Source organism: Dicentrarchus labrax, unplaced genomic scaffold (assembly GCF_905237075.1).
Source record: "Dicentrarchus labrax unplaced genomic scaffold, dlabrax2021, whole genome shotgun sequence".
NCBI classification, from domain to species: domain Eukaryota; kingdom Metazoa; phylum Chordata; class Actinopteri; family Moronidae; genus Dicentrarchus; species Dicentrarchus labrax.
Genome location: NW_026136703.1, coordinates 16,985,824 through 16,998,179, shown reverse-complemented (window position 1 = coordinate 16,998,179; position 12,356 = coordinate 16,985,824). Strand labels below are relative to the sequence as shown.

At 41.5% G+C, this 12,356-nt stretch overlaps 1 protein-coding gene across 1 annotated transcript; it reads right to left on the bottom strand.

The window, feature by feature from the left end:
* Positions 1-930: 930 nt before the first annotated feature.
* Positions 931-12,106, bottom strand: lclat1 (lysocardiolipin acyltransferase 1). Its single transcript, XM_051387410.1, has 6 exons — positions 11,760-12,106; positions 6,894-7,061; positions 6,273-6,471; positions 5,707-5,853; positions 4,352-4,468; positions 931-3,361 (listed from the first exon to the last, which is right to left on the bottom strand). The coding sequence occupies exons 2-6, from the start codon at positions 7,059-7,061 to the stop codon at positions 2,835-2,837; spliced, it is 1,158 nt and encodes a 385-aa protein (XP_051243370.1). The 5' UTR covers positions 11,760-12,106; the 3' UTR covers positions 931-2,834.
* Positions 12,107-12,356: the final 250 nt, after the last annotated feature.

Genomic DNA, 12,356 nt, shown 5'->3' with positions numbered 1-12,356 from the left:
TTCAGGGCCAGATCTAATAACAGTAAGAAAGATGCACTAGTGAAGAGATGCTCTCATGTGTCTTATATAGGATGATGTGTTCGGCATCATCCATCTCCTTTCCACTCACTGTCAAACCTATCAGAGCAAATTTGAAAAGGGGGGCAGGACAGACCAAAAAAGGAACCAGGAGCATAATTGCACCCTTAATTGGCCCATGATTCATTGTCCCTGGACAGCTATTTTAGTTTATCCTCGCCTTTTGTCTGTCTTTGATTCCACAGGATGTCAGCATCCCCCCTCAATCCTCTCTGGAGAGCAGATATAGGATATAGAAATAAACTTATCCCTTCACACACACAAAGGAGTGACATCATTCTGTCAGCAGGAGAAAATAGCATGCTTTCCATTGACATCACTCTACATCCCGTTGCTAGGAGACAGGGGAGTCAACATTAGTTACTATGGCGACTGCACTTCACCTTCAAAGCTCCTGACCTTTTTGGTTGTCTATGGTAGACTAGAATGTGTGTGTGTGTGTGTGTGTATAAGATAGGTAAACTGTGGCCCTGGTGTTGTGTAATATGAGCATTCAAGGTCCTGTTGACTCATTCACTGCAGCGTAGTGATGGTTTATAGTAAAGTCTAGATTAAAGGACTGCAGAGGCAATTGCTCTGCAGCAACTTAAAGTGTCAGAGTAAAAACATGACAACGGTTTAATGGAAGTGTTGTTCTACATGAGTGGAATGATAAATATGTGAAAGAACTCTAAGTAATGTAATATCGCTACGCACACTCAGCCACGTCTCACATTCAAACTGTTGTTACAATCAATCTGATGACATGAGCTGTTATGTCATTTACAAAAAGATCAAATGAGTTCACAAGCACTAGTCAGTAATCAGTATTTCCTTAGTAAAAGATGAAAGGAGAGTGACTGGAAACATGAATGAGTTGATATAGTATATTTATTTAGATATATATTTCCTCCTTTAAGAGCCTGACTCGAACAGTGTCCACTGTGTTTACCTGAGGACAGTGACTTTAAAGAGGTCCAGCATCAAAAAGTGATTGTAAAATGGGCAACAGAAAACAGCACAAGTGAAAGAGTAATACGTGGGGTTTCTAGCTGGTTCAGGGTTGAGGAAACAGATATAGTACCATGTTTGGTAAACTACTACATGCTGATGATAAAATTGTTAACACAGCTAGATCACAGTGACTGGAAACAGCCCCTTTACACTTTAACTACAGGAGCTTCGGATTGATATAAACAAAAAAGCTTCAGTCAACTTTCTGTTGTGTGGTTGACTGTGAAAGACAGTTATCTCACAAAACAGGGTTTAAGTGGTCAACTAGATCACACATTGCACAGTGTTACAGAAACTGCTATAGACTGTCCAACACAAATGTTTCCGGACTCCCAGAATTAACATGGTTAAAAAGGGTATTGAGTGGCAAGGAGAGTCTGTGGCTAAAAGTGTGGTTGAAGCGCCACTCCAATCTTGTTTCAATTTCTGTCCTTTTTTGGCACAATTGGAGTAGCTTTCTCAGCTGTCATTTGCTAATTGAGTTTAGCAGGCGCATCAATGCCAGTCCTCCAGAGAGGGACACAGGCAGAGGTGGGCATTACAGGGCTTTTTTGGATTAGGTTGAGTTCATGGCCAGTTTTCCACTCCAAGTCTGGTCCTCTGTGCCACCCTGCACATCGAGGGGTAATGTTGTCCCAACAGGACATTCTTCCACCCCAGCACCACCCACATCCTGCCTCTACAAGGCATCCCTTCATTCCCAGAAAGGGCACAAAGCTCATCTGCTTCTACAGTTATCCACAAGTAAGATCTCAGTCAGATCTTTGATCTTGATGAGTTGATGACCACAAGTGTTACCTCAAAGCAGGTGTGCCACCCTTTCCTGACAAGACTGACTACATTCTGTTTGGTTACTTTTTTTAAAATCACATAGGCTTTTCACACCTTTGGCTTTTATGTGCAAAAGCTACTTGAGGAATAACATAATTTATGTTTTTAGACCTATACAGTTATAAACATCATCACAGGACTAACTGGGAAAGGTTAATTCCCCAATTTGTATAAAAGGGTAATCATACCCAATAAAGGTAAACAATGGTACACATATATACCTGTATATTCCATAATAATTCTCTGGGAATTACATCAGTCCTTTTCTTTCCTTGCTAGACTAGAGACTACTTTTGGAAACTGACTCATTTGACTAAGTCCCATCAGTCTAATCCAGCTAACTACAGTGCTGATTTGAATATTGGTTAGAGTCAAGTCATCATATGTACAGGTGGGCTGTACTATGGCTCTGCTCCATAATTTATGACACCAATATAAAACGAAGGGCAACACATACAATAAAACCAGTTTCAAAGACATGGCAACAGTATTAACAAATACTGAACAGCATTGTTTCACGACACATGTCCACAATGGAATTCTAAACAAACAATTTAATAAACACCAACAACATAAACTGATAAAAATAATGCACCGACAGCAAGCTAAACAACAGTGATTATACAAGGAGAGACGTAGAAAAGGGCAAGTGACACATTATGTGTGCTGAATTCCTTGAATCCAACACAGATTAACGTATATAACATTCCTCTTTTTCTTCTTCAACAGAAAGTTAAGCTCTCTCCACTGAAGCCATGCATACTGTCAGGAGGTGAATTCATTACTCCCTTTCTAAGGCATAAAGCATCAGGTCCCCTCAAGGGGATCTTCTAGCCCTCTGGACTGAACAGGCCAAGACAACTGAGTCCTCAGTGTCCTTGCTGAGCATAGGTGGAAACGCGTCGTTGTCCAGTCGACCCCGTCTTCCATCCTCACTGCATCTTCCCATCTAGTACCTTCTTCTTCTCACCCACATTGGCAGCCATTGACTTCCAGTATTGATGGCAGGACAACTCCAGCAGCTCCAGCCCTCCAATCATCTTCTGCTGGGCCATATACACACCTACCATGACCAGGAAGTAGAGCCTAAATGGAGCCCACAGCCACAGGCCAGTAAAGCACAGAGCAATAAAGCTGCTCCAGTACAGCAGTGAGGCAGCTTTGATTAGTGCCACTCGCAGCTCCGTCTTGCAAGGTGGCACACGCGCAACACCGTCCCTGTCAAAGCCCCGGGGTTGGCCTGAGTAGAATTCCCGCAGACGGACCTCCTTCTCAGCCCAGCGCTCTCGACACCAAGACTCCAGGTCAGAGGAAGAGGTGGGCAGGGAAGCCACTGGATAGCGGCGGACGTGGAAGTGGATCTCGCGTGGGAAAAGCCCCAGGATGAGGTGGCGTTCTGTCTGAGGGATGTTCTTAGGGTATGCCACTGTAATATCATGGACGGCATCCAGGTTGTCTCCTAGGAAAAGGGACACAGCTTTAAATGATCAAAGCTTGCACTTAAATTTATAATATTCTAATATAACCCAAACAAGACATTGAACTACACTCTACGCAGTTTCAGACATGACGGCATGACACTGCAGGGAGATTTAATATTATCCTTTTTCCACATCCACACTAGTCATTGTAACTGTGTTACGCACCCTTCAAAATCCCAGCTCTACATTACACATGTACCTCTAATTATCCAGGAGCTTAGAGCTTCATCCTGTCTCTGACTTCAGAACTAGCATGAGATCTATATCATCATCACTGATCTGCAGTGTCCTTACAACACAGATAGAGCTGAATTAAATATCAAGTGGACAGGATGACACCTGCCAGCGCCTGCTCCTGTACAGCTCAGCTCTACCACGGTAAAAATAGAGCTGAGAGGGGCACAGTGGACTTGGACAAAGAACAACATGCACAGCATGTCAGTCAGCGGTGCAGAGAGAGGGAGAGGAGAATTAGCTAAGTCTGATGACATCACACTGATTCACAACACCTGCTCGAAGAGTTAGTGCCATGCTCAGCATCCAAGGCAGGTGGGGGATGTGACGGCAGGGCCAGAGGTGGTATTTAAGAACTCTGGAGGACTGCCAGAATTAGCTCATAGGGAAACATGAGAATCTCAGGGGTGTTGTAATGGCTGGCAGTAGGATGAAGCATAGGTCTGAGATTGTGAAAAATTACAGGTACGTTCCCGCTCTACAAACAGTGTCAGTGGATTGCCTACAAGCACCATGACAGTCATTTTCCTTTGGTTTTGCTGATAAAATATTTCCATCATGATGACAGACTTTGAGTCCTACTTATTTTCTTTTTGGCCACATAAACACACACAGCACATGTCTGGTGTCTGACTGCCAACTACCAATAATGTTCTTATTATGAGTGGATCCTTGTCATGTTTAATGTAAACATTTCATAGTTTCAGAATCGGTTGCTGTGGATCATTCCTGACCTTTTCGTAGTCTGTCCACAATGAAGGTGAATCCAGTGGTGCGGGGATGCAGGACATATTCGAATTTCGGCAGACTGTTCTTGGCGGCAAACGCATCACTCTTTGCTCTTGTATTTTCTGCACGAGACACAGACAAACAATAAACCTCTGGCAACTACTAATTACAAATTATTAATTACTAATCACCATCTGATGTAGTGTTAACTTTTAATGTGAAAACTGCTTATGCTGCCAAAAATAAAAAGGCAGCAGTATTAGTTGTCTATTTGGATTATTAAGACTTTGGATTTAACAGCTGCTGATCTACAGCATAGCTTTACAATCTAATGTCTATTGGGAAAAGAAAGTATCATTAAATGTACATAAACTGTGAAAGAGTTATTGCATGTAAGTTATCCTAATATACACATAATACAATTTCAAAAAATTTAAATATGCTATTATAGAAAAACGACCATATTCATGAAATACATCCAGCAGTGACACTTACACATTTGTAAAAACCACAGGGGGACATGAACAAAGAAAATATGTTTATTAAGCAAACATTCCTCAGGAACTCGTTGCAAGAACATTTAAACTATATCATGACTCAGTCATATTATGTAACAAGTAGTTGAGGCCAACTTAAAGGATAAAAGGACTATGGACAGACCTTTGTTGATCAGGTCTCTGTTGTGACTTGCCATTCTCGTACAATCATTCAATTCACACAGGTTCTGCAAGCTTCAAAAGGGGTCATGGAAAATTTTAGAGGGGCTTAACCGCACCCTGGACCTGATCCGGTACATGTACGTTTCTAGAAAACTTCCGTTTAAGACATCAGAACGCACTGTATACATACCATTGTTTCTTGCGTCAAATTAAGCCTTGAGGGTTAAGAGGCTTAAATGCAGACGTATGTGCTGGGAACATGCAGAGGCGAAAACACAACACCAAAAGGGAAACAATCTTTAAAGCCCTAAATCTGCTGGCCAATTATGATGTAACTTCACTGGACCCCTCATGACATCATGGTATGTAAAGAGAAGTTAAGCTTCCCCCAATAAAGCTAATTGGGACTTTGATTGGCTTAATTGTGATCTGAAAGGGCTTTAGACACTGGTGTCGCTGTTGTTTGGACTGAAAGATCAGAACACTCTTGCAGAAATGACCGTGTGGGGTGTGCGTCAAGGGATTTGGCTGTGCCTTATCACTTTGAAATTGTGTTTGCATAACAGTGTCAGTGCAAAGGTGTAAGACAGGTGCCACGCTGAGCTCTGGAAACTGGTTGGTGGGTAATACATTCTGAGAAGAACTGAAATGTAGGCAAATTGTCCTATGAATGGATGAGTGTTGCACTGTTTACTTCTCACCAGTGAGGTCTGTGCCCTCTGGGAACAGTAACAGCTGCAATGGCTCTCTGATGTCACAGAAGTAGTCCAGCATGTTCTCCATGTGCTTCTTGTCGTCCTCCCAACGACGCTGAATAAAGATGAAGCAGGCCACCTGCATTGCCCAGCCTGGAAAATACATACAAGGTCTTTACATGTGTAACTGATTACTTCTTCTGCTCTGATTCCAAGACTTTTCAAAGCAGGCAAGGACCTGTGTTTCCCAGCAAAAAAACTTGACTTTGAGCCTTTGTAACATACTGCCTTTGGAAATTAGTTCATTTAGTTTGTCAAAGCACGACTTCCTGCAGGAAAGAAATGTTTCTTTGGTCCTTTCTCAGTTGCCAATTTATTAGGTGCACCTAGCTAAAACTAATAGTTCTGCAATATATCAAATAATCTTTCATTTTCATTAAAGGTTAACTGCTTTGCAATGATGTAAAGATGTTTTTCAAGAAATTAATTAATTAAATATTAAACTATGGTATGCCGATGTGTGCAGGTCAGTGTGTGTACAGGAAAGGACAGTGCACCCACTGTATACCCACCAAAGCCAGGCACAGCCTTCAGGGCAGCCTTGAGGCAGATCTTCTCAAGACGAAGGTAGCTGTACCTGAGCAGACAGCACCAAAGGAACATCCAGTCCAGACGGGTACGGTGGTTCATGATGATCACACTTCGCTCCCCTGGAATGAAGCCATCACCTGTTATCACCACCTTGACGCCAAATACCAGCTCTAGCAAGGACTACAGAGGGGAAAGATGCCATGAAGGAGGGAGGATGAAGAAGTACAAGAGAGGGGAGAATGGAAAAGGGGACAGAGAGAAAAATGGAGAGGAGGATGAAGAAGGGGTGACAAGAATAACCATTTAAAAAGGATTTAGAGGGAGAGAGGAGGGACTGGGAAGAGAAAAGGTGGTAAGATAAATTTGAGAGAGAGACAAGAGTGAGAAGAAAATTAATTAATAATGCCATCAATTCATGTAGTCACTGAAAACAAGATTTGGGGGGAATCTGAATAAATTTACTTTACAAAGATAAAACCACATTAAAGAGTAAGGCTGAGATGACGTAGGTTATCAGGATGAACGGTGTCAAACACAGGTAACTAAAGACCATCTGGCATGCACAGAAGTAGGCTAAGTAAAGGCTAAGCTGGTGTACACACCACAGGCAGGGTGAGCCAGGTAGCGACGATGCGATCAGTGATCCAGCGGTACCAAGCAGGAGACAGCAGCATGAGGGGCAAAACAGGACCCAGCATGAAGACACTTCCAAAGAAACTACCCAAAAACAGGGTCACCACAAAGTACAGGCCCCGCACCGACACCGCCATCTGTGGAGAGATGAATGAGATTATGCTGAATATAAGATAAATAAATAAAATGGCAGTCAAAACATACCGGGATAAAAAATTATGACATTTATGGAATTTATTCCTGACTTAGATTTCCACTATGGAAAGGATCTCAAGTGGAGCGACTCTGTAACACGGAACAAATGGGATTATCGACAGTCTCATCAATAGCAGAGACTGCTGTTCTGTTGTTACTCCAACATATTTTCCCACAAACAGTGGAAAATCCAGGGCAGACATTCCTAGTGTGGAATGTAAATAGGGGAACCTTTCTGACTGTGGGTAACAAATTGTGGGTGCATGGTCACTAAATCAACTGTGGCTGTGTGGCTCCAAAAAATTATGCATTGACTGTACAGTCTGTACAGTAGCATAAACATTTTCTGATGTTCTTAAAATAAATAACAGGTGATAAAATATCTCTACGATATTGAAGCTCTATACTGAAGTGTAATTTGAAATTTCAACAACGGATGCATTGCCTTTTTTTTATAATAAAGCTACATGGAACTAGGCACAGGTGATATGATGATATATACCATAAGACAATATAAATGTAAAACAAAGGTTGTGCCATACTGTGCTGTACTATTTCACTGCAGCGTGGCAGCTATCCCTTCAATATGGGGTGCAAATATTGTAGGCAATATTGCAGATTTAAAAGTAGGACAATGTAGGATATTCTTTCTATAGTTTCTCAGGTTTTCTGGAAAATCAACTATATCACAAAACATATAGATAAATGAATATAAAATTAGATATACAGGGACAGAGGTTTGCATTCAGATTGCTAAATCCTACCTGAACCTGAAACAATCCAGAAAGTACGTAGATAAGTTTCCTATATCTATCTCAGTTGTGGTCATTTAAATAAAGACATGAGTCGTCACAAAGGAATCATGTCTCCAAATAAAAGGAGATACACTTCGACACATCTGTGACTGCCATTATCTACCAGGTGAGCTTTCCTGCTGCCCAGGAAATTAAAAATTGACATAACAGAATGATGAAGGTACAATTGAAGTGATCAAGGGCTTTAAACTTTATCCTGCTTTTATAAAGACATTAATTATTTTATCACAACCTTTGATTGATAATTTGACAATTGCCCTTGTGATTCATTATCATTCACAGTGTCGTAAGCATTATAGTAGGGTAAACTCAGTTGTTACCAATGATACTAATTGAGGTTATGTTCCATTTAGTACAGCAGAGACTTTCCAGTGAACCAACGGAGACAACAGCAGCACCCTGACTCTGTTTGACCTGAATGGAACGAAACCTTCATTAGCACAAGTGGTAACACCTGTGTTTACCACTATTTCATGTCAAAGCGGCAACCGTAAAAAAGTTTTATTATATAACTGATTTGAAAAAAAAAAAAAAAAAAACCCACATACATACAAACTTCATAAAACACGAGTGCTGTGGTTGAACATGAATGGAAACAATTTAAGTAGACTGAATACTGGTTAAGCATGTTCATTAACAAGTAGGTGCAACATAGCAGAAATGCCACAGGGTTACTGGATCCCTGAGGCAAGTGAACTGAGCCTGTAATCTTTCTGAAATTCAAAACCAAGTAACCGGACCTTCAATTGTCCCTGACATGTCTAATAAGTTTAAAGGGTCTCATGTGGACCTGCCAATGGGGATCCCTTGTCATTTCAATGACATCAGTGGTGACCACTTAAGCGTCCAATGTTCATGTTACACTTTGGTACATACACACAGGTGTTTTCCACTTACTTTTTCCTGCATAGACCTGTTCTCAGGACTGTGTGATTGCATTTAAGTCCTAGTTTGGATCCACCAAACCTGAGATGATGTGTAAATCGCCAGAATAATTTAAAGTACCTGTGTTGGTGTGCAGAGCCTTTAAAATTGATCAGAATAGCCACTATGCAAAGCCCATATAGACCAATTTATTCCCATGTAGTCAAACCTAAACTTTAAAATCTGGGGCAAGTCTCTATGTCAATAGCAACCAAGTCAAATTGCCTTGAGAAAGTCACTTAAATGTCAAATGTTTTGATGTGCAGCCATTTTATATGCTGAGACACTTTCAGAACAGCAGAACACTGCTGACAAATGGCATGCATGTTCAGAAGTAAGTTTTTTTTAAAACCACCTAAAGAAATGATAAGCTTCACTAATGTTTAGCTTCGCACTAGAGCAAGTCAATTACTAGAAAGTCCCCTGAGATAGAGGTTAAAAGGGGAAATACAGTGAGACTTGATTTTGATTAGGCCCTGAACTTGCTGGCGCAGGTTGTCTGAGCTGATGGTACTGGGAGCCATTTCATCCAGCAGGTGTTTTCTTCTCTTGTATGAACTGCGGTTCTCACCTTTCCACCTCAATTACAGGTATGATTGCACAAGCATTCGGTTCACAGTACCTGCCCCCAACACTCCAATCATCTTGCCCTCGTTGACACCCTCTGCGGCACCATGACGCAGCAAGTCTCAAGGCAGTGACCAAAGTGGCTGAAGGTGCATTTAAGAGATGCAAGTGTGTTTGCGTACATGATTATGCTGGCAGTAAGGGTTTAAGGGTTACTGGTTTTAACAACGGAAAATGTGAGGCATGAGAGAGGTGAGAAAAACAGGCTTGCTCAGCACAATTGCCACAATTAGGCTGTGTCCCCACAAAAACAAAAAACACACCCTTGGGTGGCTGCTGGAACAATCAGACAAGCCTACTCATACATACAGCAAAAAGGCGCAACACACCTGGAGCCAGAGATGTGAGAAGTGAATGGAATTATGAACATTAAAGTGTTAAATAAACATGTTTTTCTTCCAGCTTGGCATGAACACCTGGGACATTGTACTATTTATATAAGGCATCCACGGAAACACTTTTGTTTCCAAACTCCAAAGCAAGTACCACTTTGAGAGTTTGATTTAGTGCCATCCATTTGGGTTGGTTTAACATTTATTTAATCACCATAGTAATGACTGTGAAAGCACTTCCCCAAACACACCACCACATGCAATGCACCACATACTCCTCATAGTCCAAGTCTGAATTCTCTGGCAATCATTTTGCATTCCTTACAGTAAGCCAAGACCAGACATCCCAACAGAGCAAAGCAGAGGGAAGAGGTCAAGCATGTCTAGGCTAAACAATGAGCTTAAGTGGTGTGTGTGTATGTGTGTAAGAGACAGACACGGAGGGGAAAGAGAGAGAGGAGAAGAATGAAATAGATAAAGCTGTAAAATTAATTGCAAATAGATTTAAGTGCGGGCCTGTTTTACAACCTGAAGGACACTTAGAGAGAACAAACCTCCTCCAGAACTGAACAACTCTTCAACATGCTGTGATGATAACCCCACAACATGGTCAATATCACACAGTTTAGTTTAAAATCTCTTACTAGACAAGCTAAATGGCAAAAAAAAAATAAGTATTAGATGCATGAAAAAAAAAAAAAAAAAGAGGTCAATATCTAACATGGCTTAGTGTCACTCAATGTAACCCCATCAACAATACCAACAGCAACCAGGCTCTCATTGTATGGGTGGAAAAGGAAACAGTATTGTGAGCTAAAAAAGCTTAATAATAATAATAATTTCATCCCTGATAATGTCCTTTAACTTTCAAGCAGGCACAGGCAGGTAAAGTGGGCTATATATGTTGTGTGCATGCATTCTCACTGCACATAAATAAATGTACTAACGTTATAGCTTCTGCCACAAACAACAATACCAGTGTAAACAACACTGTGCATTAAGATCAAGGAGACATTCTGATCACTTTTTGATAGTGTCTGAGACTGTGTGTCTGAATTGGTCGGGGTTTATGAACAATGGCAGCTGCACAAAAATCCTATGCATGAGTAACGAGTTAGGGGGCAAGGTGCATGTCAGTGGCTGATTTGTTGACCTGTCCAATCTATCACATATTAACGCAATAACGCTGTGCATTTCTCTAAGATTTAATGAACCCACATTAGGAACCCCTGGCTAAAAACCACGCCTTGTTGATGCGATCTGGTCGAGACCAATGAGTAGCAAATGCGCCATTATTTAACGTACACACATTTTCCACAACCCCAGGGTGGGGCAAAGGACAACACGGGTTACACAACGTTTAACTTTAAGCCAACTGATATAAGTGGTCACACAACCGAGCCCTGGGCAAGATTTCACATGTCCTGTCTGTAAATAATCATCCCCTCGGTGAGCGTGTTGCATCGTAAATAATTAGTTAACCCTCCTCTTGCATGCAAATAAGTGACAACCCTACAGATACAAGCTAGTGAGATGATGTGGAAAATGGACTGGGTCATGGAAAAAAAAAACAACAAAAAAAAACAAACAGAATAAAAACCCTGTAATAACGTTAATGTTAAAATATTCCTTACATCTGAGAGCAGAAGTCACCGTAATATGAACTTACCATCAAATACAACTTACGTAAAACTTACCATCTATTTTTATACACACTATAACGTCCACATGAGACCTCACAGCTACCTGTTGTCATCGTGCTCTTTGGTTGCAGGTTGCAGGTTACGGCACGAACAACAACGCGAATGCTAACGTAGCAACCCCAAACATAAAACACAAGCTAGCTGCTCTTTTTTTTTTTTTTTAAAACAAGACTGTCCAAAACGCATCAACTAACTGTCGACCAGTTACTGCATCCTGCCGGGTGACATAACATACCCACCTTTCTCGTGTGTTTTTCCTCCAGATTTTAAAGTTTGTCTTAGGAGAGCTAGCTCCGTTAGCTCCAGTGAGTCCAAACACTCGGTTGCGACATAGCAGCTTAGCAAGCCAGCTAGCTACCGTTAGCTAACTAGCTAAAAGATTATCAGCAGCTGCGTCCTCAAAAGTTGACTCAACTGTTTGGCAACCGAGTTGTTATCGTTTGATATACCAGCCGTGGCGACGACCACTTTGCTTTTCTTTGAGTGCCTTTACTTACTATGACTGCAGCAAAAGTATAGCCGCCTTACCGCTCTGCTAACGCGACCTCTCAACTTGTCACCTCTCACCCGCACTTACACGCATGCGTCCACAGGGGGTGCTGTTTGTGCAGGTTGCACGCCTCGAGTAGGCGACTGTAAACCGCAGCAACAGCAGCAAAACTTTGCCAAAGCGACACAGAATGCAGTGTAGATTTCACAAGCTGATAATGACTGCAGTTGTTATATTTTAAGCAGTAGTCAAATTACCTACACTCGTAGTGTGAAGTCTTTGTAGGAGGTGCAAAGGGAGAGATGAATACAATAGAGGGGAAAAAAAGAGTCCATGCATGTACTGA